General features: G+C 40.4%; 1 protein-coding gene across 2 annotated transcripts in view; it reads left to right on the top strand.

Moving 5' to 3' along the window:
- SPNS2 (SPNS lysolipid transporter 2, sphingosine-1-phosphate) overlaps positions 1-25,607 on the top strand; it is a 161,334-nt gene that overhangs the window by 131,602 nt on the left and 4,125 nt on the right. Inside the window, exons 6-12 of one of the 2 annotated variants that reach the window (XM_068268499.1) lie at positions 325-455; positions 1,321-1,473; positions 1,566-1,755; positions 9,504-9,569; positions 13,351-13,449; positions 15,704-15,867; positions 20,033-20,106. In XM_068268499.1, coding sequence (XP_068124600.1) covers positions 325-455; positions 1,321-1,473; positions 1,566-1,755; positions 9,504-9,569; positions 13,351-13,449; positions 15,704-15,867; positions 20,033-20,099 — 870 coding nt within the window. In that variant the 3' untranslated portion in view covers positions 20,100-20,106. The remainder of the gene's footprint in view (positions 1-324; positions 456-1,320; positions 1,474-1,565; positions 1,756-9,503; positions 9,570-13,350; positions 13,450-15,703; positions 15,868-20,032; positions 20,107-25,607) is intronic. The other variant, XM_068268501.1, reaches the window with a different exon arrangement.

Genomic DNA, 25,607 nt, shown 5'->3' with positions numbered 1-25,607 from the left:
TTTCCAATGGGCAGAGCAGAAAATAAATGCAGTTAGTACCTCTGATAACAATAGCTAGCCATCTTCTTCCTAGTTACCTGTGAATGCAAGGCAAGTTTTATGGAGTATTTAAATAGGCATCTACTGAAATAATCCTTTATCATGAAAGTGTTTGAGGTTTTATTTTGAGTTTAGTTTTTTGGGGGGAGGAATATTGTCTTTTATCCATTGTATATGTTGCAGATGAATAATATTTTCATGAAATCTAACAGCACGTAGACAGTGTACAGTGGATGTGCAGTTATTGGTAAAGGCTCCATCTTAACAGCATGCCTTTTCTTGTAGGTCTCACCAGTCTTGGGTATGATAACCGGGACTTTGATACTGATATTTGTACCAACTGCCAAACGAGGCCATGTAGAACAGCTTAAGGCAAGGAGTTCATGGTTCCGGGACATGAAGGCACTGATAAAGAAGTAAGTCCTTAGAATAAGCTAAGCATTTGAAAGTAATATTTAAGATTTCCTACTGTTAATTCTGGGGGTTTCATAACAATTACTTTTTGATCACACATAATCTGCCTAGTAACAGCTTAGTCATGACTAGTGACAACTTCCTGTAACCATGGATCTAATGCAAATTTTCGGACAAATAATTTGAAAAGTCGCATTGCTTATACGAAGAATTGTACGCGATGTCCAAAAAAATGATACAGGACCTCAGATTTTTTCACGTGTACGAAAATCGCATTGAGTGGAAACATCCCCATTCACTACCATTAGTTGCAATGCAAATTTTCTGAGAGAAAAATCTGACACAAAACGCACAAGTGGAAACCAGGACATTTTCTTTGCTGCACTGAGGCCTTGGGTTAAGTTACAAGCTAAGATACCATCTACATTGAGTCTGTGTACCCCCATGACTTAATTCTGATGACATAGTTATAGCTAATGGTTTGCTTGAAGATGCTATGTAGTGCTATGTAATCATTTCTAGATGAGCTATTCTGTTAAGTAAAGCATTTTGGTGATTCACATGAAGTACTCGAAACTCACCAAAATACAGCTGGAAAACTGCATATTGGTTCAGCTTAATTTCTGGTGATTAGATCATGCGGACTATTAAAATAATTGTCAAATCATGTCGTTAGGTGACAGCATTAAGATGTCATGCAGTGGGTAGACTGCATTTTGGTTAATTATGCAATTATTATAATAAGCGAACTGCTAATGCCGAATATGTCATTTGTTAGCACTGAAAACTGTGAAATCATTCTTGCATCATCTGACCTTGTGTCACTTCAGTTCATTTAATTAGTGTCTTTTCTTTTTATATTATTAGCCGCAGTTATGTTTTCTCTTCGCTGGCCACTTCCACTGTGTCCTTTGCAACGGGGGCTCTGGGCATGTGGATCCCTCTCTATCTGTACAGAGCACAGGTGGTGCAGAAGACAGTAGAGCCTTGCAACTTTGGCCCTTGCAGCACTAAAGACAGGTCAGTGGTTACTGCATTATATTTGAATCATTTAGCTCTGTAGCTGCTGAAATGTTTAGTAGAAAAATAACACATATTTCTGTTTTAAACAGCCTGATTTTTGGAGCAATCACATGCATCACCGGCTTTCTTGGCGTAATAACAGGGGCTGGAGCTACTAAGTGGTGTCGCCTGAAAACACAGCGTGCTGACCCACTTGTCTGTGCAGTTGGCATGCTGGGATCGGCTATCTTCATTTGCCTTGTCTTCGTTGCTGCCAAAAGTAGCAGCATAGCCGCATATGTAAGTCACATTGCTGAGGAAAATCTTCTTTCTTGTGTTTCTCTGCTGTTCAAGATTATTTCTGCCCAGTGAGGCTGAAAGAAGCCTTCTGTGCAGCTCAGCTGGTATCCAGATTGCGTATGATCTGTAAATGCTGTATCCTTGTGCAGAATTCAAACTAGTGCCACCCACTCACTATTTTAGATTAACTTTGCACCATTCCATGCTGCTGCTTCTGTGTATATGCTCAACTAGGGCTTAGTAAATCATTGAAAAATTATACACCAGAGGAGGAACTGTGAGCGTTAAACATGTTACTGCAAGTATAATATAGATATATTGCCAAAAATGGGTTCCTCCTCCTCGACCTTTAGTTTGACTAAAGTGTGGAGTGGTGGAGCACGAGAGGGCTAAGTACTGGCATGGGTAAGCTGCGGATCCTGATACCTCGCCAGTCAGCTGCCCATTTGCTTGCCTAGATAGACATCATTAAAGAGATTGCCCCGGCAGCAGCTTCCCTGCAGTGTAAGTTTCCACTCATTTCTTTTATTTAGAAAATGTTAGTGTACGTGTACATAAGTATGTTTAAAATAACTTAAAATTATGCCCCGATCAATAATAGAATGTTCTAGCACCAATAATTTTACACCACTTTTAAATATAAATGGTTAAAGCTATGGTTGCGCTTATGTGTCAGGGTTCCTGTTTGAGATTTACCAGGGTTAATGGCGGCCACTAATGATCCAATCTTTTCATTTCTATGTAATATTAAGCCGCATCTAAACGAGTAGATGCGGCCGCGATGCTCCTTATCAATCGAGCCGCTGATGCGGCTCGATTGATAAGATCCGACAGGACGGATCTCCGCACCGCCGATTCCCTGCTCGATTACCGCGAGGGGACAATGGCAGGGAATCGTGTGGGAGATAAGCGGGGATAAGCGGGCACGAGCGGGGAATCGAATGCGGCGCACGCGCTGCGAGCGGGGACGCGGCGGGCGCGCGGAAGAGGCGATCCGGCGGCTAATCAAGCCGCCGGATCGCTACAATGTCCCATGGTGTAGATGGGGCTTAAGGGAACTGCCTACAGAATCCATTCAATATATTGGCTCAGTTTACTCTTCTACTACATAGATTTGGTAAGATTGGATGAAGAAGATTGGATCGTTAGTGGCCACCCTAAAGCTCAACACACACCATACAATCTTGGTTGTACAGATTTACCAAATCTATGTAGTATAAGGGCCAACAGATTGAAAATACCTTGAATGATTGATTGGATAAGCTCTTATACTACATGAAAGTGGTAAGATTGAACAACCAAGATTGTATGGTGTGTGTTGAGCCTTAGGCTAACACAACTTTAAGATTAGCGCAGGGTTAGATTAGCGATGGGCACAGGATGGCAGATTTATTTGGGGTCAGAGTAGGCGAGTGCTGCAAGTAAATGATACTCCAATATTTGGCACAAAGTCCTGATATATCCATGTTCTCACTTCACTGTACTGGGCAGGGAAATAGAGCTGGAGAAACAGTGGGTGGCAGACCTCTGTTGGTAAGAATAATGTACTGGGTGCTGAAATTATCATATGCTTGAAAGTGTAGGAACCAAAGTGCCCCAAAACACTTAACATTTGTCAAACTAAATAGTAAGGTGACAATTTTTTACCCTTACCTTAAAGGGAACCCAAACTGAGGAGGACATGGATTTTTCCTTTTAAAATAATACCAGTTGCCTGACCCTCCTGCTGATCCTGTGTCTCTAATACTTTTAGCCACATCCCCTGAACAAGCATGCATATCAGGTGCTCTGACTGAAGTCAGACTGGATTAGCTGCATGCTTGTTTCAGGTGTGTTATTCAGCCACCACTGTAGCCAAAGAGATCAGCAGGGCGCCAGGCAACTGGTGTTGTTTATAAGGAAACATCCATATCCCTCTCAGTTTACAGTAGGCTCTCTTTAATGTGCTCTAGAGCAGTTTCTCAACATTTTATTGGTATGTACCCCTTTTAAAACCCTGTACTCACCAAGTACCCCCTAGCATATAAAACATTATCACAAGTACCCCTAGACGAATATATATTTAATCATAGTACATGATAATATATTTAACCGTAGTACATGATCATTAGTTCTTAACAATTTCCAGGCATTTACTATTGCTAAAAGACAAATTTGGTGTTGTTTAAATAAGATTTATAATTTTCTAAAACTCTAAATTTGTTATTCTTGGTTAAGTATATCAAGCCCGAGTACCCCTTGGAACCATCAGAAGTACCCCCTGGGGTACGCGTACCACACATTGAGAACCTAGGCTCTAGAGTGACCTCATGAGCCTCAAACAGCTTGTTATTCTGTAGCCTAATAGTGTGTGAAACAGAAAAATAATTCCCTTCGTTCCTCTGACTTCAGATATCTGTTGGCTATAAATATGCTATATTCACAGAAATGTTAACACCATTGCGTACTTGACAATACTAGGTTATTTTCAATGGAAAACGTAATGTTACAAAAAGAGCTCAGGAAACAAGTATGTTCTGGTATTTCTGTGAAGCAGTTTTCTTCTGGAGCTGGAGAGGAATCTATTTAAATATAAAAATGAGCTTATGACACCAGTTCATCTTTTTTATGGGCCAAAGAGAAAGAAAATGTTTGTTCTGGGGCCCTTGAAATGCATTAAGATTAATATGAAGCAACGATACCAATCCTTTCAGGAAGAACAATCTAGGAATTTCTCTGGATAGCATAGAACTACAATTACACTGATAGACCAAACATAAGGTATCCATCTGGGTAAAAGTTTTGCATATTAGTAAGTCACCAGTGCAGTGAGGCTAATGTATAAAGATTATAACAAACAAAACAAAATGAGATATTATATATACAGTATATTATGTAGTCCTATTCAAAGTAGTTGTTTGCACCAACTCTGCACTGATGAAAGTTCTAAAGCAGGAGCAACATAATCTATCCCTGCTGCCTAACACCATAATAGAGGACTCTGGGAAGAGGGGGGGGGGGGGGGGGGAATGACACCAACCAGAAAAATTCCATGTGGTGGTTATTTCTTACCGGGTCTCTCCTTGAAAGTCAATTTCTTCAAAGAAAACCTGAACTTAAAACTTAAAAGTCAAAATAAACATGCACAAGTCATACTTACCTCCCTTGTAGTCTACTCCTTAATCTTTCTCCTGTCCCGCATCCTGTTTGTCCACTGTTATCAAGGGAATTCTCCGTCCTCCATTTTGAAAATAGCCATTACCCCATAACAGCTTTCTGGTCAGCACACAGTTAAACTGTAACATCGCCCACTTGAGACATAGGGAGACATAGGGAAACATGGACATTACCTGGCACATCAGTTGTACTCTCAGCTATAACTGACAGCAACTGATATATTTCAGTTCTGACAAAATGTTGTCAGAACTGAAAGGGATCATTGTCAGAAGAAAATGGTGAGCTTCTGAGAGGAACTGATGGCAAGGTAACTATGTAATGTTCATTTGAAGTTACCTCATATGTTTATTTTAAATAATTTTACTCAGTTCAGGTTCCCTTTAAGGCTTGGTTCACACATAAATCTGTACATTTCCAGTCCAGTCCTGTCCTGTCAGTTTTGCATCACCTTTTATTTTTGAACACACCCATACTAAACTAACTCAAAACTGATACTGAAACTGACAGGACCGGAAATGTACATCTTTTATGTGTGAACCAAGTCATAGAAAACTCATACAAAACTGATGCCAACTGTCAAAAACTGACAAGACTGGACATCTTTTATGTTAGAACCCAGCCTTCCTGTTCTCAGTGAGCTAGTCATTTGGACTGAAAGTAAGCAGTCTTCTCAATAAGAATGCAGACTGCAATCAAACCTCACATATGTTTGAGTATTTCTCTTTAACCCTTTCGGGACCGGCCGCCTAACCCCCCTCCAGGACCAGGCATTTTTGCAGGGGGGGGGGGGGGGAGGGGGCGTTTGGGGGGTAAAGCAGCGGGATCCCTGCAGGGTCTGGCTGGGCTGTCTCCCCCCTGTGTGGCCAGGTGTCCCCCCCCTTGTCAGCAGCAATCGCTCACCTTCCAGGCTCCAGCGACGAGCCACAGCGGATCCCTCCGCCCCGGCCAGCATCTCAGCTCCTACTGCCGCTCAGTTCCGGGTCGCAGCTTGATGACGTCATCAAGCCGGGACCCTGCGCTGACGTCAGAAGGAGCAGAGATGCCGGCAAGAGCGGTGGGGGGGGGGGGGGGTGACAATTGTCGCGAGAACGGCAGGGAGGTGAGTGGATCCTGTTCTTCCCCCCCCCCCTACCGCCTCAGCTGTCAAATTGATCACTACAATCCGACGGCAATCGTAGTGGTCACGTGACCAGCAGCCATACGCAATGGCTGCTGATCACTGAGGGGAGATGCCAGCTGTCATATGACAGCTTAATCTCCTCTCTCTGGTGCGCACGATCGCGTCGGGACGGTTCGTTAGCGCGGACGTTGAATCAACGTCCAGTCAGAACGGTAGCACCACCTGCTGATTCAACGTACTTGGTCCCCAAAAGGTTAAATAAATGTATTTTTCATTGCTGTATATTTTCCTATTTCATATATCTTGCTGCACTTCCTGTTATCAGTGACCTAGTAACTGGGACTGGATGTGATGGGAATCTTAGACAGCAATAAAACCTGACCGTTTCTAACATTTCTTGTATTTAAATGTCGGTCTTCAAGTGACAATTTATCTAGATATCTTTCTGTTGTACGCATAAACCACACTGAATACGCAGAAGTGTCAGATATTTGCGGGCCTTAAACTCAGATTACTAAATCTGCAAAAAACTCCACCAACAAAGTTAAATCCAGGCCTCGCTTTGTCACATATCAAAAACTTTTATTGTGGAAAAATCACAGCAATCACAGACTGTATCAAAAGACTCTGATAAAATAACTAACGTTTCTAACATTTCCCCACCCCATAGCAGTATGCTCCAATTAAGGCTATGAGGCAGATCTCTGTTCACACTTTCCAGTTTATAGATGTTTGAAGAGAGACCAAGAGAAGAATGTGGGAAATGTTTTTGCACCCTACAGATGACCGGTCACATTTAATATTTTGTATTAATGGGACTTTACACCTAAACTCTTCACTGGTCCAATACCCCTGAACCCACATAAAACACACCTTCTATAATAGTGGTGTATAGCCACTAAAATAACACCCCTTCTATAATAGTGGTATAAAGCCACTATTACTATATTATGTACATCCTGGGTCTTAACAGGTTGGAGTATTGACCTGGAAAGCTAAGGCCTCTTTTCCACAGGCAGTTGAACGGTGTGCTCGGTAAGCAGTTAACAGGCAGCAATGAGCAGTTACCAGGCAACAGAAAGCAGTTGAGAGGCATTTCACTACTTATCAACTGCCCATAGAGTTGAAGCAATCAATATAGACCAGCTAAAACAATTAGCTTATTAGCACATGAATGGCACCTGAATGTAATGCTATACAGGCATCCTTTGTTATGCTAACTAGCAATGCAAATTGAGGTGTTAAAATGACTATACAAGAACAGACCTGTGGTGCCCCATCCTGCAGGTGTCCCTGGTTTGCCTATGCTTAAAAACCGCCCTGTTTATAAGCAACAGGTTGTGCCATTGACTCTAAACTTAGGGCCTGTTTCCACTACATGCAGATTCTGCATGCAGAAAACTGACTCCAATGAATGCCTATGGGAAATCTGCATCAGAAAAATCACGTTCAGTGGAAACAGGCCCATAGGCATTCATTGGAGTCAGTTTTCTGCATGCAGAATCTGCGTGTAGTGGAAACAGGCCCTAAAAGGAACTACTGGGTATATACCACATAAAGTTAGTGTTCTTCAAAGACATCCTATACTATAAAACCCCTGTGTCCCTGCGTCCCCTCCTGTGTGTGTCCGTGCTTTTGCGCGAAGGGGGGGGGGGGGGGGAGTGCGCGCTGTGCGCAGGCTTGTGAGGGAGAGAGCCAATGCGGGGGGTCGCTCCCAGAGCCTTTCACCCATTTTTAAACGGGCCTTGTATTAAGGCCTAGTATAATATCATTAGGAGTAATACAAAAATACAATGAGCTAGAAAAGGAAAACAATGATTAGTAAGAATGTATTACTGTTTGTGCAGTAATGGAGGGAAACTTGCCAGTACAAATAACATTGAACTCCAAAACAATCACAGGCACGTTCAATACAGCCATCTGTACATGCAGTTATCCATTTCATAAGAGCATCAGCTAGAAATGGCATGGGGCCAATGTATTCTGTGCTCGCTATGAGCAACTAAAGGAAGTATCCTCCCCTTCATATTGTCAGTAGCATGTGACAATTAAATACGCTGTTAATCCTGTGTATGCATTATTAGCAGTGAGTTAATTAGGGACTTCAATAACCAGTTTTTTCTAATACCATGAATGCGTATCCTAATGCTAATTACTGATATGCAGACAGCAAACGAGTTATGCTAAGCTTTGGAGTGATTTTATTCACATCGCCAGACAGATGATGAGCTCATTATCCCTAAGCACTTACCTTACAGTAGGTGCCTGTGTTTACAGTAGGATTTTTTTTTTTACAGATTTGATCTATTAAGTTTAGCTCTATTAAATGTATACGATTTGTAAAAAAAAAAAAAATGTAGGCAATACCACTTTTTACATTTTAGTTGTTCGCTGCACCTGCTGGCTGACTGGTACGGTTTTGTAAGCAGGAAAGCATTTGTTTTTACAGTTTCAGTAAATTTTTCTCTGACTGCAAAGTATCCAAGATGTCAAGGCCCTGCTGTTATCTACCAAGCTATTAGGGCTGGTTCACACTGGGTGATTTTTCAGCGCTTTGCTGATTGCCGGCGATCAGCAAAGTGCTGCTACTTCTTCACACAGCAGCGTTTGCGATTTCGATCAATCGCAAACGTGTTTTGGGTGTGATTGCGCTGTGATTCTCGTTCTATTGAACGGGAATCGCAAGCCCAAATCGCGCTGAATCGTGAGATTTTGCCCGCAGCAAGTGGAGTGCAAAACCAATATCACCTTTCACATTTTCACAACCGTTCGTACTAAAAGAGACGTTTTTACACCATACAATTTTAACTTCAGATCCTATTTCTGATCAAAAAAAAAGATTGGATCAAAAATTGTACTGCCTACTGATTGCTAGGGACCAGTTTCAGCTCATAATCTCTCTTTTGATGGGAAGCATATCAGACCAGCTGGAAAAATATTGACCTAAATACTGGCTATCGTTCCATGAGTATGTCCTTTTAACCCATTTTCCATCGATATCCATAAATGATAGGAAATCTGATTGGAATGGGGAAAAAATGTATACGTGTGTATGCTAGGTTTCTACTATAGCCGATCGAGTCCAGATCTGAGCATATTGATATGATCACTCACTCGAGTCGGTTCTGAAGTATATATTTCATGTACCAGCCTTAAAACTAATACAATAAAAGCCAAGGCATCATTGTACATTCCATCCAAGCAAGCCGTTCCCCCATATTGTTGCATGTTCCAAAACTAAATTGGTGAGTGAATAATTTTACCTCATTCGTTACCCAACACCTGTATCTTAAGCTATGTACTCACCTTCCGATGGGTCCAGCGTCATCCCTCTTCCTGCTTATGACGTTACACAATGGGGGCGAACAGGAAGTGGAACTTTTTGTTCTTTATAGTATATTCATATTTGTACTAAAGCACAGCAGTTTATTTCTAATGTTAATGGATTTTTTTTTTTTTTTTTTATTTACAGGTTTGTATATTTGCTGGGGAGACGTTGCTGTTTTCAAACTGGGCCATAACTGCTGATATGTTAATGGTAAGTCTAATGATTGTAATTATGCTTAAAGTGTTAAAAGCCCAAGTCATAAGTGGATTATTACTGCTGACACATATAGAATTGGTTCATACTGGTTTCTTTTTATTAAAGACCATATATTTATGCTCATTAGGTTAAGCCATTAATAAGAGATTGCTCTATTATAATAATTGCTTTTGACATGAGTCTACCCTAGATAATGTTGAATATTTTATTTAGCTTTAAGTTTTAATGTGAGATCTATGAGTAAAATCGGAAATGGCTCTGGCATCAATTATGAATTTGACTTCAGCATAATTGTTCATTGACACATGTTGGGTTTCTCACATGTTCATAACCTGGTCTCTCCAGATGCGCTGAGATAATGTAGTTGCAGTTTTATACACCAGAATTCTTTGCTCCATGTAGCCAGGAAACAGTGACTAGTTCCATATCTGCTGATAGACACAGGATGAGAAACAATACTGGAATAGGAAGAGCTTCCAGTAGATTCATCGCCCTGCCATTCATTGTGACCTTACTTCATAACACATTTAATTAACATGCCAGATAAAAGTCTTTCAATCTCCAGGCATTTGTACTTTTTACTTTTTTTTTTTAACTAGCATAACTATTATACATTGATAGCAACTCGGCAAAGATGTATGACAAGGCAAAATAAACAAACATTTACAATACAATTAAACAATTGTATAATAATAATATTTGTACCTTTTATAGAGCTTATCTCCTGTCAAACTCAGTGCTGTATGGGGAGTATTGCCCAAGGACTCCTAACTGAATAGGTACTAGCGTACTGCATAGGTACAGCCAAGATTTAAACCCTGGTCTCCTATGTCAGAGGCGGTGCCCTTAACTAGTACACTTTCAAGCCATTGTTTAGCTAGAATAAGCTTGGTTGACTGGAAATGGACAGTATGATTCAACCTTATTTAGATATAAATTTGCATATATTTGTATAAAGTGCAAATCAGTGAGGTCCCTTAATTTCCTGCACTTTGAAAAATAAAGATGATTACAGATGGCAAGGTTTTCCTCACTTGCCGGTATGAGTAATACACAACAGATTTGCCTTGGAGTAGCTGGGAAACCCCACCACTTAATGACCAGGGGTGATTTCGCTGATCTGTGCAGCGTGGGCTCTACAGCCCACAGCACAGATCAGCAAGGAGGCTGGGCGATCAGACTTACCCCCTTTTTCCCCCATTAGGGGGATGTCCTGCTGGGGGGGTCTGATCGCCGCCGGCTCCGTTCGTTCGGCGGGGGGCTCCTCAAAGCCCCCCTCCGCAGCGAATTTCCTCCTCCGTCCCCTTCCGTCTCTCCCCTTCCTCCTATGGGCAGCGCAGGACGGAGATCCGTCCTGCGCCGCCTAGAATCAATGCCGGCGAATCAGAATGCGGCAATCCCCGGCCAATCAGAGGCCGGGGATCGCCGATCTACGTCACGGCGCTGCTGCGCAGCAGCGCCGTGTGATGTAAACAGCGGGGATTTCTTCCCTGCATGTTTACATTATGCGTGCGAGCCGCGATCGGCGGCTCACACACTGTTCACGGAGGCAGTCTCCGTGAACTAGCATGGAAAGGCCGCTCGATCGAGCGGCCGTTTCCATGTTATACCACTAACGACCCGTCGACGCCTATGGGCGTTAGGCGGTCGTTAAGTGGTTGGGTTAAGTGGAAGTAATGCATCAAAATATTGTTGCTCTTTTTTCTAATCTGCACTGTAAATGTCAGTCAGAATCGCATTGGTTGCTATCGTTAAACCTACCATGTACTGTAAGACCATTAAGGCTGTGCTCCAGGAAAGAAATGTATTTTGGCTGAAAAAGGTTATATCCTGTGTGTTTACTGCAGCTTTTGCTATCACTGGAGACATTTTCCCTAATTTCCCAAACTTGCTGTACCTTAAACTTGCATGACTTTAAAATGACCCCTGGTGTTCCTTTGGGCAGGAAATGAGTAACCACAGTGAAAATTTGGCAGTCTTAACTTTTCCCCACTTTACAAGAACGATTTTATTTGTTACTGTGTCCTTGTTGGACAGATTTACAGACTTTCTACCATGACCAAGTTTCTAACGCCTTTCCAAACTAGCCTCAGCTAAAATACATTTTATTTTCTAAATGAACATGTTTCAATACATTTTTTTTCTGAATTGGGTAGGTTATATGTTTTAATTACAAATCTGGACCAACCCATACTCTCCAAGACAACGAAGGCTTTGGTAGTACCCATATGTGTAACTTCCTAACAATCAATGTGTATAGTTTTGTGTTGTCATGCACATAACTTATTCAGGCAGTCATTAAGTGTTTCTTTGTTAAGGCACTTCATTTTCAGGAGTGAAATAAACACGTGCCCTTCGTCACATTTTTCAACAATGCTTCTCATCAACAACATCTTTCCTGGTCCATTGTTCCAGCTACTTTTAGTTCTCAGCCTGGAATGTTCTCCTCTCTGTACACATCCTTGCCAGGCAGTGAAATAATCTTGACCATCGTCTACTACAGCCTTCGGAATTTCCTATTGATTCTTTTCAAAGCAATTTGAAGACTTTGCCCTGGAATTCTTTGACATAGAAAGCTTTTTGTATTTACTAACACAATAAAATCGTGCCAATCATGTGCAGAACATGGTTTCCATCAGGTGAAGCATAGTGTTGTACACAAGCCAGATATATCAATTAGGCTTTTCTTGCCCTGTAATCATGATCCAAAAGCACCGCACTCCTTCACAATACTATTTTCAACTGAGCAATTTTAAACAGAAGCCCAAATAGTGTGTGTGTGTGTGTGTGTGTGTGTGTGTGTGTGTGTATTGTGCATGTGCAATCATAATTAAGGTCGTCACGCCCTATTCCCATTGACATTTTTTCTGCAGCATTACATTGCAGCATAGATTGGTAATAGCTCATTTGCCTTATTTAGTGTCACCTGTCATAGCACACAAATACCCAACCACTGATAGCTGGTGTAAAGTATGAAGAATCATCCTTTTTTAAATGTGTATATTTTTCAAGCGTTATTTTTTCACAAAAGTGTACCATTGACTCATGTCTGTGTCGCTGCATATATTTGTGCTTTGATAGATGCCACATTCATTTCTGGAAGACAAATAAATATATATACACAAAATACAACATTGCAATAGGTTATTTTCGGTTGCCATGGATGCATTTGAAATATACTCACATGGCAGAATAGGAACACACCCCATCTTTTCCTTACTTAACGAACAGTTTATTACATTTTCATTCTGACAAGTTAATGACTGAACATCAGCAGTTTTTATTGTTAGATTTTAATGATGTTTTGGTAGTTCAGTGGTCGATCTGTGTACACATACAGAGGGTTCTTCTTTAAACTGGCTCACAATGCCTGTTGGTGGACAATGACTGACAAGGAGAGAGAACTATTGTAAGATTGAGTGGTAGCTAAACAAATCTCCTTCTAACACACTTCAGTGCACACTAAGTAGGGTGATGAACCAGAGATGAGACCACCAGAATGGCAGCAGTCTATACTTCAGTATAGTCTCAAGTAAACATGGGTGTCATGGATTATCCTCGATTCTGTTCATAACTAAGTATCTACACAGTATTCATTTGGGATTGGAGCTCAACAGCATTTTGTTGAGATTTGGGAATTTACACACCTTTTGTTGAAATTAGGTAGTCAAATAAGTTGTCTCAAAGTAACTGAGGTTTGATATTACTTTACTTCCATACTTTTAATACTCTTCTAAATAGTTGGCCTATTTTCTTTTTCTTTTATTTTGTGCAGTACGTAGTCATCCCAACCCGTCGTGCAACAGCTGTGGCTTTGCAAAGCTTTACATCCCACCTCCTTGGAGATGCTGGCAGTCCATACTTGATTGGATTTGTAAGTAAATAATACTAAAAAGCTCAAAGTACTTATTGAAATATGTTTGTTGTGGCTTGATCCAGCCAATATAGGTATCCTTGAGAAGGAAGTGATTGAATGTTTATGGATTACTCATATGTTGCTCAGGCATTTGCTGGTCATTTGAACTGGTTATTGGTTGGAAAGGGTTGGGGTGGGGATTAATAACCAGTTAGGATTGTTCTGATTGGATATTGGTATTGGGATAGCATTGGGTTAACCATATATTTTGAAAATATAGTGAGAAATCATTTAAAGGGTTGTTAGTTTCAGTTAGGGTCTGTCACTGAGGTAGCAGAAAGTACCATATTGATGGTAGTATTAAAGGACAACTGAGGTGACGTGACATCATAAGATAGACAAGTGTATGTACAGTGCCAAGCACACAAATTACTATGCTGTTTTCCCTGTTTTTTTTTCCTGCCTAAAAGAGTTAAACATCAGGTATGCAAGTGACAGTTTCTGCCCGGGTCAGGACTTGGTCAGACTATAGCATAACCATCACTGACAAGTAATTACAGCCATAAAACACTTTCCTGTCAGTAAATGGCTTCTGAGAGCAGGAAAGAGATAAAGAGTCAATAGTTAATAGATTTAAGCTCTGGCATACTTCAATGAAGGTGTCATTGGGCAAAGACCATTAAACCGTAAAAACTAGATTTAAATATAAAATAAAACTGTGAGATATCTAAAAAAAAGGTCATTTTTAGGAGGATAGATACAATTGTTTAACGCATCACTTTATTTTCACCTTGGATGTCCTTTGAGCACAGATGATGGTCAAAGTTAAGTTCAGGAACAGGGCAGGGGCTGAGATTAGGGTGAAATATAGGTCAGGGTCTTATGAGATCTCTAACTCTAATTATGGGAAAATACTTTTCTCCTAATGAGTAGTAATGTACAAATAAGCAGGTGCCAAATTTTCAGTTTTTTTCCATGCATATAGTAATTACTTTGGTTTATGGTGATGGTAATATATTATGGAATTCCAGTCATAGCCCAAGTACCATTAGTGAAGATGGAATATTAAAATCTAATTATGTAAGTCTGTTTTTCTTTTTGACTACAACATTAAAAAGATTATATTTTATTCCTGTAGCATCTTCTTTATTTAAACAACATTTCCCAATACCTTTAACAAAGCTCCATGCAGCAGTAAAATCTCTCTCATTGCCAACTAAGAAGTTACTTTGTGCTTCCAGGAGCAAAATATTAAATTACTAGTAGACCTAAGCCCGTTTAAAAACGGGCTCTAGGTCTCTCTCACTGCCCCCACAGCCCGCATGTCAGCGTTTGCGCGCACCAGGAGCACAATATTAAATTAAGCACTGTAGTGTAAAGACGCTGCTGCAGCTTGCAGTCCTACATGGCTGGGGGATAAACCCGCTGTTAAAAACATCTCCACAGAAGGCCAGATCTGTTTGTGTTTTAGTTGCTACCTCAGTGACAGACCCTAATCCAAACCTTGTTTTAGTCGTCGGGGGGGGGGGCCCTCCCTACTGACTGGTGACTTGTCATGCCTATGGATATGGATTTTACACAAACTGAGGCAGAAGCTAGGCATCGAGCTGAAGGTTTTTGTTGTAGGGAGGACGTGAGAAATCTATGAGTCATGTACCTGTTTTATTTATTTATTTATTTGGGTATCAAATACTGCTAATGTAATGCAAGTCCATTGTAAAAACTGATGATGCCAGACCATACAACATCTTCAGGGTGTAAAGCTTAACTGCTCCCCTTGTAGCTGCCTGGCTCAGTTTGCACATCATGTTTCAGCACTATGAGGCCATTTCACAGTTGCTGTTTAATGCAATATGCTAATTGCTCTAGTTAGAAAACCACTTGCAGAGGGTCTATGTTAGCACTGGATTAACTGAAACTGGTAACACTCTGCAGGCTAATCAAGGACAAGCTAGAATTCTCATGGAACTGATAGCTGCATTTCACTAGTGCGAGAGTGAAAAGTACCACTTTCTGCTATTTAAATAATTAATGTGACTGTAGACATACAGACACCAAAAAATCTCTGGAGTGTTTGACAAATGGTGCAAGGTGTTAGCAGCTGTCAGCATACAAATCCTGTGACTGTAAATACAGTTTTCCTCCTTGATCCCCAGTGCCCAAGGTAATTATGCAGGTAGTATTAAGTTGATTTCCTCTTATGTAAAAGGAATTGTTCGCTCCAAGAAGGCTGGTGACAGCTGTTTACTTTTCTTTTGTTTTTGATTCCTAGATCTCGGATCTCATCCAGGAGAGCACCAACAAATCCCCTCTCTGGGAGTTCCTGAGCCTGGGTTATGCACTCATGCTCTGCCCATTCGTGGTTGTTTTAGGAGGAATGTTTTTCCTGGCAACAGCACTTTACTTTTTGGAGGACCGTGCCAAAGCTGAACAACAGTAAGCTGACCTTCCTTTAACTTTTCTGTAGCACATTTTATAAATAATTTATTAGTTTTTTGTTTTCAGTGGCAGATTAGGCCATCTCATGAGTCACAGGCAGCATACTGTTCCATGCCTTAATTTTATGTTCCTTTTGACATGGAGTTAACCACCAGTCTAGAGGTGCAGACATAGGCCTTCAGAATCACCTTTTTTTTTCATTTTTGATCAAAGATGGCCTAAAGACTCTCTTAGTTTTTTGGGTTTTTTTTCCTTCTGAAAATTTTTACTCTAAAATGTTGTATTTGAAACCAAGCTGCGATGGACTCTCCACAGCCAATTCTAACTACTGACTAGTTATTTTTAGCGGTGTAAATTTTAGCTGGTGAAAGCTTTCTACTCTACAACCTCATTTAAAGAACGAACTTTCACAGTATATCTAGTGGAGATGAGACCAATTCAGCTGGACTTTTTGCATATTCTATAAGATGTTTCTGCTGTAATGCAGATGGCTTCCTCTATTAGTAAAAAGGGAATTAAGCACATTTCTTATGGCATTAGATATTTACAACTTAACTGACACAGATAAGATGGTCAAATGTTCCTAACTAGTTGTGTTAGTGGTATCCATACTCTAAAGGCTCGTACACACGCTTGTTTTCCTGGAACGACGGGTTCATCAGACCCTCCCGCTGGGCGGGCGTTCCAGCGACAGTACAGCGTGTGTACAGTCTGTCAGGCAGACTGATAAGGCTGTTTCTGAACGATCCACACAGCGGATCATTCAGAAACAGTCTTATCAGTCTGCAGACAGACTGTACACACGCACTACTGTCGCTGGAACGCCCACCCAGTGGGAGGGTCTGACGGACCCATCGTTCCAGGAAAACACAGCGTGTGTACGAGCCTTTACCCTAATCTCATCACAAGGGTGGTCTGAATGTCTGAAACCTACACATTTTGGAAAAATAGAAGAACTAGATCATCTGTATCAAAGAGAAATACCCATCACCTAATGGGGTTGTACAATTTCATCACCTCTTAACAACATTACAGCACGTCACACTTTCCAACATGTAAACAATTAACATTTGCATCAGTGAAGTCATGGGTTAGTGGTTAAAATATTTGGGTAGATTAATGTAGAGACATCTTCAGTTATGTACAGAACACCCCACCTATGTTAGCTTAGTCCTAGACTCTGTGGTTCTTAGGATTGGGTGCTAAATTCCCAATTTAACAAAAATCCCAAAGATTGAACTACACACAACACTTCAACTAAAGGCCATTTTGATCACTTAGAATCTGCCGGTCATCTATTGCCTCACCTTTTTGATTTTGAGTGCCTTTCAATTTGATTGAACGCATGATCAGATATGTTGGAAAAAATTCTCTGCAAGGGTATTGATGACTGTGTAGGGTTGCACTGCATTGAATGTTAAACACTTGAAGTTTAACCAACGCTTGATAGATTTATGGAAAAATAGGTTGAGACTGAGAGTACCAGAAGAATTGATCACAATCCAACACATTTCTGATTGGAGAGGGATCAGCTGGCTTTACATATCTGGCTGTTATCAGCCCATAAATGCCTAGCTCAGTGATGGCGAACCTTGGCACTCCAGCTGTGACAAAACTACAAATCCCATCATGCCTCTGCCTCCCCAAGTTATGCTTAGAGCTGTCAGAGTATTTCAATGCCTCATGGGACTTGTAGATCCACCACAGCTGGAGTGCCAAGGTTAGCCTTCACTGGCCTAGCTTAAATTACACCTGAAGCGAAAGGGATATGGCGGCTGACATGTTTAAACAATGCAGATTGCCTGGCTATCCTGCTGAGCCTCTATTTCTAATACTCTTAGCCAAAGAGCCTGAGCCAGCATGCAGATCAATGCAGATCAGGCGTTTGACTGGATTAGCCACATGTTTGTTTCAGGTGTGCGATTCCGACACTCCTGCATTCAGGATGCCAGGTAACTGGTATTGTTTAAAAGGAAATAAATATGCCAGTATTCATATCCTTTCCCCCTCACTTCAGGTGTCCTTTAAGGGTGCCATTTTGATTCGTAGTTAAATGTCTTCACAAATAGAGGGTTTTTAATTTACACCAGAATTGTGATCAGGTGGGCTGGTATACATAAAATCAAAAAGTCCAATAGAATTGTCTCTAGATATAATATTTACCTTTTTTCTGAGAGGGATAGGCTCCTAATACAGCCGCTGCTGTGAGATGTCCTTTTTTTTTGCCTGCAAAAATACTGTCATTGATAACCTGCTTGGTGTACTTTAGTTTTCTGCTCCTTTAGTCAAACAATAGTGTAAAGAAATAATCCATTTATAATGTTCTCGCATTTGTGAGTAATCTTATCAGTTGTTCCCCAAACTGCATTTTAGTAATGTAAAAATATACCAGCAATGTGTTACATCACCACAGTTACTATATGCACCATCTTCGACTGCATGACTAAAACATAACAACACTCATTACATACACTTTCTTCATTAATGTCCTTTGTAGAAAAGAACGAAAACTAACCTCATAGAATATTCTAAGTGTGCCTAAAGTCACATAATGAAAAGGTAATTGGAGCATTTCCATGACTGTAAGGTATTATTCATGGGGGTGAACTGGATGCTTTAGGGTGGAAATCCCCACTTGGACATGAAAGATCCATGCCATACAGTTGGAGGTTTGCAAAAGAAAAAAGAAATCAGGAAATAAGTTTACATCTCCCTTGAAGATTTTCCTTACATCCTGTCTAGATGTCAGGATTACAGAGAACTGGAAATGAGGGTAAATCATTCAAGCATAGATATGGAGAGTAATGAAACCTGAAACATTTTCCAAACCTGCGAACATGTAAAACAAGAAATGGCACCACAGTAATTTTGGCATCACGGAAAGCCGCTAGCAGTGGCCAAACATGATTGTAAAATGTTATTCCAAATGACTGATATTTTATCATTCTTCTTACACCAACCATCCCTCTACCTTCTCCTTGCGCTGTGATCTCCGCTGATATCAGGCCCGCCATCACTGCTAAATTCACTGCTAAATTCACCCTCCGCCAATATCTGTGCCGCCTAATTCTGAATATCTGGCCCCCAAATTTCCCCCTAGGTGCCGCTCTTTCCGCAATTAACATTGTGGCAACAATGGCGCACACAAGGTATCAAATGATATAACACTTGTAATATAAACGGGAGGAGTTGATCCAAAAAAACAACTCCACTGGTATGACTTTGACAGCATCACTTAGATTAGACTAGAGCAATACTATTACAAATGGGTAGGGAAGCAACAGTATAGGATAATATAAGACTTGGTGGAGAACAGTGTATAAAATAAAGTATGCAAAGTTGAAGTCGTTGAGTTGAAATGTGATACTAGCATTTCAAACAAACAGCAGCTCCTTCAGGCCCCATAGATACTAGTATTACTTCATCCCAGACATACATTTCGACCCAAACCTCTGTTTCACCAGAGGGCATTGTAACTGAAGGTACGTTCTGGGCCCCAGATAAATGCATCACGCCTCAAGTGCTCACTGAGCTTACAGTACACGGGAAATGGATTGCTTTTATTGGATTCAGCATTTCTTGGCTCCTCCTTGCTGCACCTTTGAATAACACCTACTGTTATTAAGAACTTATTAGGAGTTTTTGTCTTCCAGACTTTTCCTCTTTAATTCCAGTAGACTGTAGTGTTACTTTGTGTTCAGTGCTACGCTGATCTCCTGTATAACTCAGCATTTGTCTGTCTTTCACGTAACATATGTAATATCTTTTTGCGCAAACCACATTGCTAACACAAATCTTGTCCATTTGTGATTCTGAAGGATTAATTGCTGGGAGAGATTGCTGTGTGTAATTACAAAGCAGTATAATGGTTGCTCATAGCCACCAGTCTAATTTTACATTTTGTCAGTTTATTGTAGTTGAATTGTTTCTGATTGGTTACTGTATTGCATTGCTCCTTATTTGTTTAGTGTATATGTGTACTTCATGCCAGCACAGTGGAACAGTGGAAGCTGGGTATAAACTTCCCTGTAGATCCCAGCTTCTGCCCATGTGACAATTCCACAGGCAAACAGAATTTGTCACATGTCAGTCAGTTGACTTTGCATGAAATACATGAGTTTGTAACCTTTAATATTAAAAAGGTGCATTTTCTTCCCACCAGAGAACTGTGCTCAGATTCCTTCACTGTTGGAAACTGTAGTGACTCAGAAGAAGCGTCCATCTTGTAGCTTTTAGGTTGGTTCCATATTTTATTTTAATTTCTATTTTTTTATAATTTAACCCCAGTTTACAGGCAAGTTTTATAGAATATCTGAATGCTAAAATAGTGCATTGGGTAGAAGTGGTTTAACTAAACCTGTTTTGGGTAGAACATTAGCCCCATTTGAGCGTAGGAACGAGCAGTTTTTGCTGGTTTGAAAGTGAATTTTGGGATCAAACTTCTTTGGGATCAAATTTCTTTGCAATACAGTCATGGAAACAAAGTGGCCAAGGTCCAACGTCCCGAAGATCTTTTGGTGATGTCAGGGCTTTTAATAATGTGTGTTAGTGTGAAGACTATACTTTTAGTGGATCTATATTGCTCGTTGGAAGAAATGGACTGCTGCCTTAATCATTCCACTGGAAAGAATTACAACTGGCATTTACCTGATGATGATTTTTTTTGTGCCAGTGAAGACGCCACTCTTTCTGGGTAGTAGTATTCGATTGCACATTCCCCCAGGATTTAAAATAAAATTAAAAAAAAAAAAAAGAGAAAGCTATTGAAAATGTGACTTCCTTTTAGAACCCCTCATTGCTGGTTTGACTTGACCATCTTTGTAAGCTAAAGTCTGGGGCCGTTGCATTAAGGAAGTCTCTGACACAATGATAAGTGACACACTCTTCCTTAAAAGTCTAACCAGCAGGTGGCGCTCTACAAAATAAACCCTTCTTTTTATCCTTGCAACGCTTCTGATCAGCGTTATTAGAGTTTTTAGACCTGCTTTAAAAAAAATAATGCATTCCTTTTAAAAGACAAGAGTACTTATAGGTACTGTTGCGTTTTCCATTTGCCCCTGAAAACCTGGAAAAAATACTTAAAGTGGTCTAACACCCAGCATTTCAACTTTGCTTTAAAAGATTGCTTACAGCTTATAAACTATTATGCCAGATTTTTTTTTTAGCAGAAATTCACTGAATGGATTAAACATGACATTTTAGTGCTGCATTTAGCTAGAAATGCTCCTCGTGCTTGCTTGTTTAGTTACAAATGTATCTATTTACAATGTAACAAACAAACACTGCTCTGAGAGAACAAAGAGGGCTTCAGGGCAGGCTTTTCAAAGGTCTATTTGTATTACAAATAAAGATACATTTTGTAACTACAGATAAGAACAGATGCGGATTCCTAGTTAAATCCAACACTAAAATGTCATTTTTAACCCATTCAGTGAATTTCTGCTTAAAAAAAAATCTGGCATAATAGTTTGTAAGCTGTAAGCAATCTTTTAAAGCAAAGTTGTAATGCTGGGTGTTAAACCGCTTTAAAAAACTCCTCATTTGTGAAGTTTTCTGGGTCTTACATTCTTCTACAATCTTCACTTACCAAAAGCCTTTATTCTGAGCAACAACTTCTGATCCATAGGGACTGGAAGGCAGAGAAAAGGGCTAATGGCAATACAAATTCACAAGAGATTGTGTTCAGGGCTCTTCCCTCACTACCCAACATTATAATGAGGTTTCCAGGAGTTGGGTTTTAAACAACATTAATCTCTGCTCTAAAAGATATGCATTATAACATTTAAACAAAAAAACGTTGTTACAGCTGATACAGATCCTACAATAAATCTGCACTGTTTCTACTTCCTGCTTTCATGGAAGCAGACATGCTGTTAACATCTTGTGCTTTCAAATGAGCTTATCTACCTTATCTGCTGTGGCAGTCAGGTGACACAGGGGATAGATCAAATTACAGCTTGTGATTAGACACAAATGAGAGGGAATTAGACAGGCTATACTCTCTAAATACTTACAGGGTGCATTTCTCTAGGTTTTCCTTCTGTCCTGTGCAAGAGGTCAGGTCAACTTTAAAGGTCCAGTCCAGACACAGTTTTTACATGTTTATTAAGACAGTATGTTCAACTATGGATACAAATATTTTGTGTGGTAATTGTTTTTTAAAAGTTAAAAAGCAAAATGGCTGCTGCAACAACAGATCTTCACGTCCTTCTTGTCAACTTGACAGCTGCTTGTTCATTTCCTTATCAGTGTGAAACACTCCCCTTTAGTCACATAACTTTGCTGCAGGAGGAATTATTACTCTGTCAGCTGAAGGCGTGCCTTCTTTCTGACTAATATCCTGTCATGGATGTCAGTCTCTGGTAGGGAGGTGTGGCTTCAGACTGACTGGGAAGTGAGCAGGTAGATGGCATTACTGAGGAATACAAATAAATCTACAAATTGGTTCATCAGATAGTTGAATGATAGACAGGTTGTTGACATTGCAGCACCAAGAACAAAAGTATACTTTCTTATCTAAATAATGCCCGAGAGAAGAGAAATATTTTTATAACTGTGTATTTAAAGGGAACCTGAAGTGAGAGGCAGCCATCTTAATTCCCTTATAAACAATGCCAGTTGCCTGGCTGTCATTCTGAGCTTTTGGCTTTAGTTGTGTTTGAGTCACATACCTGCAACAAGCATGCAGCCAGTGGAGTCTGATCTGCATGCTCATTGTGAGAAAGTGACTTTATTAGGGACCTGGTGTCAGCACAAAAGTCAAGCAACTGTAATTGTTAGAGAATGAAGACGGCAGCCTCCGTATTCCTCTCATTTCAGGTTCCCTTTAAATAAAAATGACCTCTCTGCAGGTGTCGGCAGAGGTGCTTACTATCTAATTCCCTTACTATTGTTATCCTAGTCTCGGGACAGCGTTGGGGTGATTACCGCTTTCTCCCATGTCCCAAAAACATGGGCGAGCCTGGAGGAAACCCACACAAACACAGAGATAACATACAAACAGCATGTACAATAAGATGGTTTATTTCCATATCTCTACAGTTTTATTAACCGCTTCTGAACCAGGCTAATTGAAGTCTACACCCTGTTTGCGGACGGTTATCCCTGCCAGGGCGTATATTTCAGTTAGCCCACTGCATGCTCCTGCTACTACTGCAGGTTGCGCCGCTATCCTGCCGCTGCAGCCCGGCCGCCCTGCTGTCCGTATGACAGCAGAGCTCCGTGAGCTGGTCAGTAGATGTTATTGGCTCACATTGATCACGAGGTCAGGAGCCAATGAAATCCGCTTCTGAGAGGCTCACAGAGCTCTGCTGTCAAAGCAATGGTGAAGCGATTGAACTTCAGTGACCGGAGAGCGGCGTTAACGGTGGGTCCGTGTTGCGTGACCTTGGTAGGCCTTGTTTTTTGTACCAGCGGTCTTTGGTCCTTAAGGAGCCAGAGGCTGCTAGTACTGAAGTAATAAATAAATCCTAAAAATGAGGGTATCTTGTTGAGCTGTCATATCCCAGAATTCTCAGCAACCCTACCACAAGCATCGGTTCTTTCACAGATCAGTATCTCAATGTGTAGATCTGTGTGCTTTCTTATAGCAGACTTTCTAGATAAGATGACGTTGGATATCATTATTTCTTGGATTCCATTGGAGTTTCTGCTTTTATTTTTAGAATCCTCTTTCTAAAAATTCTTATAAAGTCGTGATGCTCTAAGGTTTCCTTGCACACCTCGTAATTGGAAATGACTGTATTAGACGATTAATTTAACAATGGAGACGTGACTTACCCACACTTAAGAAGCTTATAACAATATATCATTAAATAACCTAGTCAAGGGTTTTACACCTAACCTCATAATTCTGAGAACTCCACCGACCGTAATAATGACTTTATTGTAAGGGAAGACTTTCTATAAAAATAGGTCCTTCCTTTGCATGGAAGCCGATGAATAGGCGGATGAGACATTAAAATAAACTGTTCTCGCTGTCAGAAAATCTGAGAGAAGATTTGGAATTCCCAGAATAGAAGAAACTTATTCCTGCACTATGCCTACATATTTATTTGTGAGGCCTGTTGTGGAATATAGGTTCTTCCTCTGTCAGGATGAGAGGGGCAGCATGGTGTTCCTTCCTTTTCCTTTTGTTTTCATTCCCACAGGGCTCTGACACATTGCTATTCTCATAGGACACCGCTCTCAATGGGTAGAGTGTGGGCATAGACAATGCACATAAGAACAGATAGTGATACTGTGTAGTACTAGAGTGAGAACAGTGAACCACAGCCAAAATATCCTCCTCCAGTCCATACATTCATTTTACACAAAACATCCAAGAACCGTAGGCCTGAATGCTTAAAGCCTAACTAAACCCAAAACTGAACAAGGCAAATTATCAAAGCAAAGCAATCATGTAGTTTTGTTTAAAGAGACACTGAAGCGAAAAAAAAATATGATACAGTGAATTGGTTGTGTACTATGAATAATTACTAGAAGATTAGCAGCAAAGAAAATATTCTCATACTTTTATTTTCAGGTATATAGTGTTTTTTCTAACATTGCATCATTCTATAATATGTGCAGATTACACAACACTCAGCATTCAAAATGAGTCTTTCAGAGCAGTCTGTGAAGTAATGACCTCTCCTCTAGCAGAGGAAAAGTAAATAGTCCAGGAACAGTTGAGATAATAAAAGTCAGATAACAGCCCTCTCCAGGACTAACTTAGTCGGAGAGCTTAATGGCTTGTTTGCATAGAGATAACAACTGGAGTTTCTCAACTCTTCCTGTACTGGAAACAATTACACTGATGTATCTGATCTTAATGTTTTATTTCTTAGCTGTGCTACACATACAAATCATAATATCATCATTTTTTTTTTTCGCTTCAGTGTCTCTTTAACTATCTATGCAAGCATAAGACCAATCCTTCTAGCTTCTTGTGACCAAACTGAGGTCATCATTTCTACTGCCGGGATCCTGGGATATCTAGCTTTACATCAACTGTTTTTCCTACTTTCAGTGTCACATGATCATAACTCTGAATCCAGAGAAAAGGAAGTGGGTTGCACTGCAGTTTCAAGCCCATCAAAAGGGTATTCTGTCCCCTTTTCTGTTTACATTACTTTTATTCTGTTTAGTCTCTGACTGCTAGTAAAATTGCCTTTTCAGTTCTAGGTTTAGTTGGGCTCTAAAGACATACATTTGCATTGTGTGTTTGTCACTTTTAAATACCCTATTAAGTTCATTATATTTTTGTTTTACTTGTATTATATCCATGGCTATTTGAAGTGAATACAGGCAAAGTAGAAAATGTGCTTTCATGCCAAAACCAGTGGGATCCTTTTATATGGTGTACCAAGGCGAGATAGAATATGCAGATCTATCACAAGGAGGAAAAAAAAATACCTTATGTAAATCTCATTTTCTTGCTAAAGTGCATTTAATACTGTAATAGGACTTGCTCTTGGTGATGATGCTGGTTTCATACACTGTCTATCTACTGGATTGTGCTGGTCTAGAAATGTTTGGATACCGCAGATGTGTGCAATAGCCTGCACCAAGCATCTTTTGTAGACCAATCATTACGAAGGACTTTGCTCCCAGTGATGAGGATGGATGCCACCGGCTTCCAGAAGCAAATCCCCATCTTCTACCTTGTGATCATCTTGACTGCTTCTTTTGTATAAGCTCATGATGTTGTCAGATGGTCAATGAATTGCTAATAATTCTTGCTTGAATGCCGCTTG

This window comes from Hyperolius riggenbachi, chromosome 2 (assembly GCF_040937935.1).
Source record: "Hyperolius riggenbachi isolate aHypRig1 chromosome 2, aHypRig1.pri, whole genome shotgun sequence".
In the NCBI taxonomy this organism is placed as follows: domain Eukaryota; kingdom Metazoa; phylum Chordata; class Amphibia; order Anura; family Hyperoliidae; genus Hyperolius; species Hyperolius riggenbachi.
Note: the sequence above shows the minus strand (reverse complement) of the source record. Positions and strands in the feature narration are given on the sequence as shown.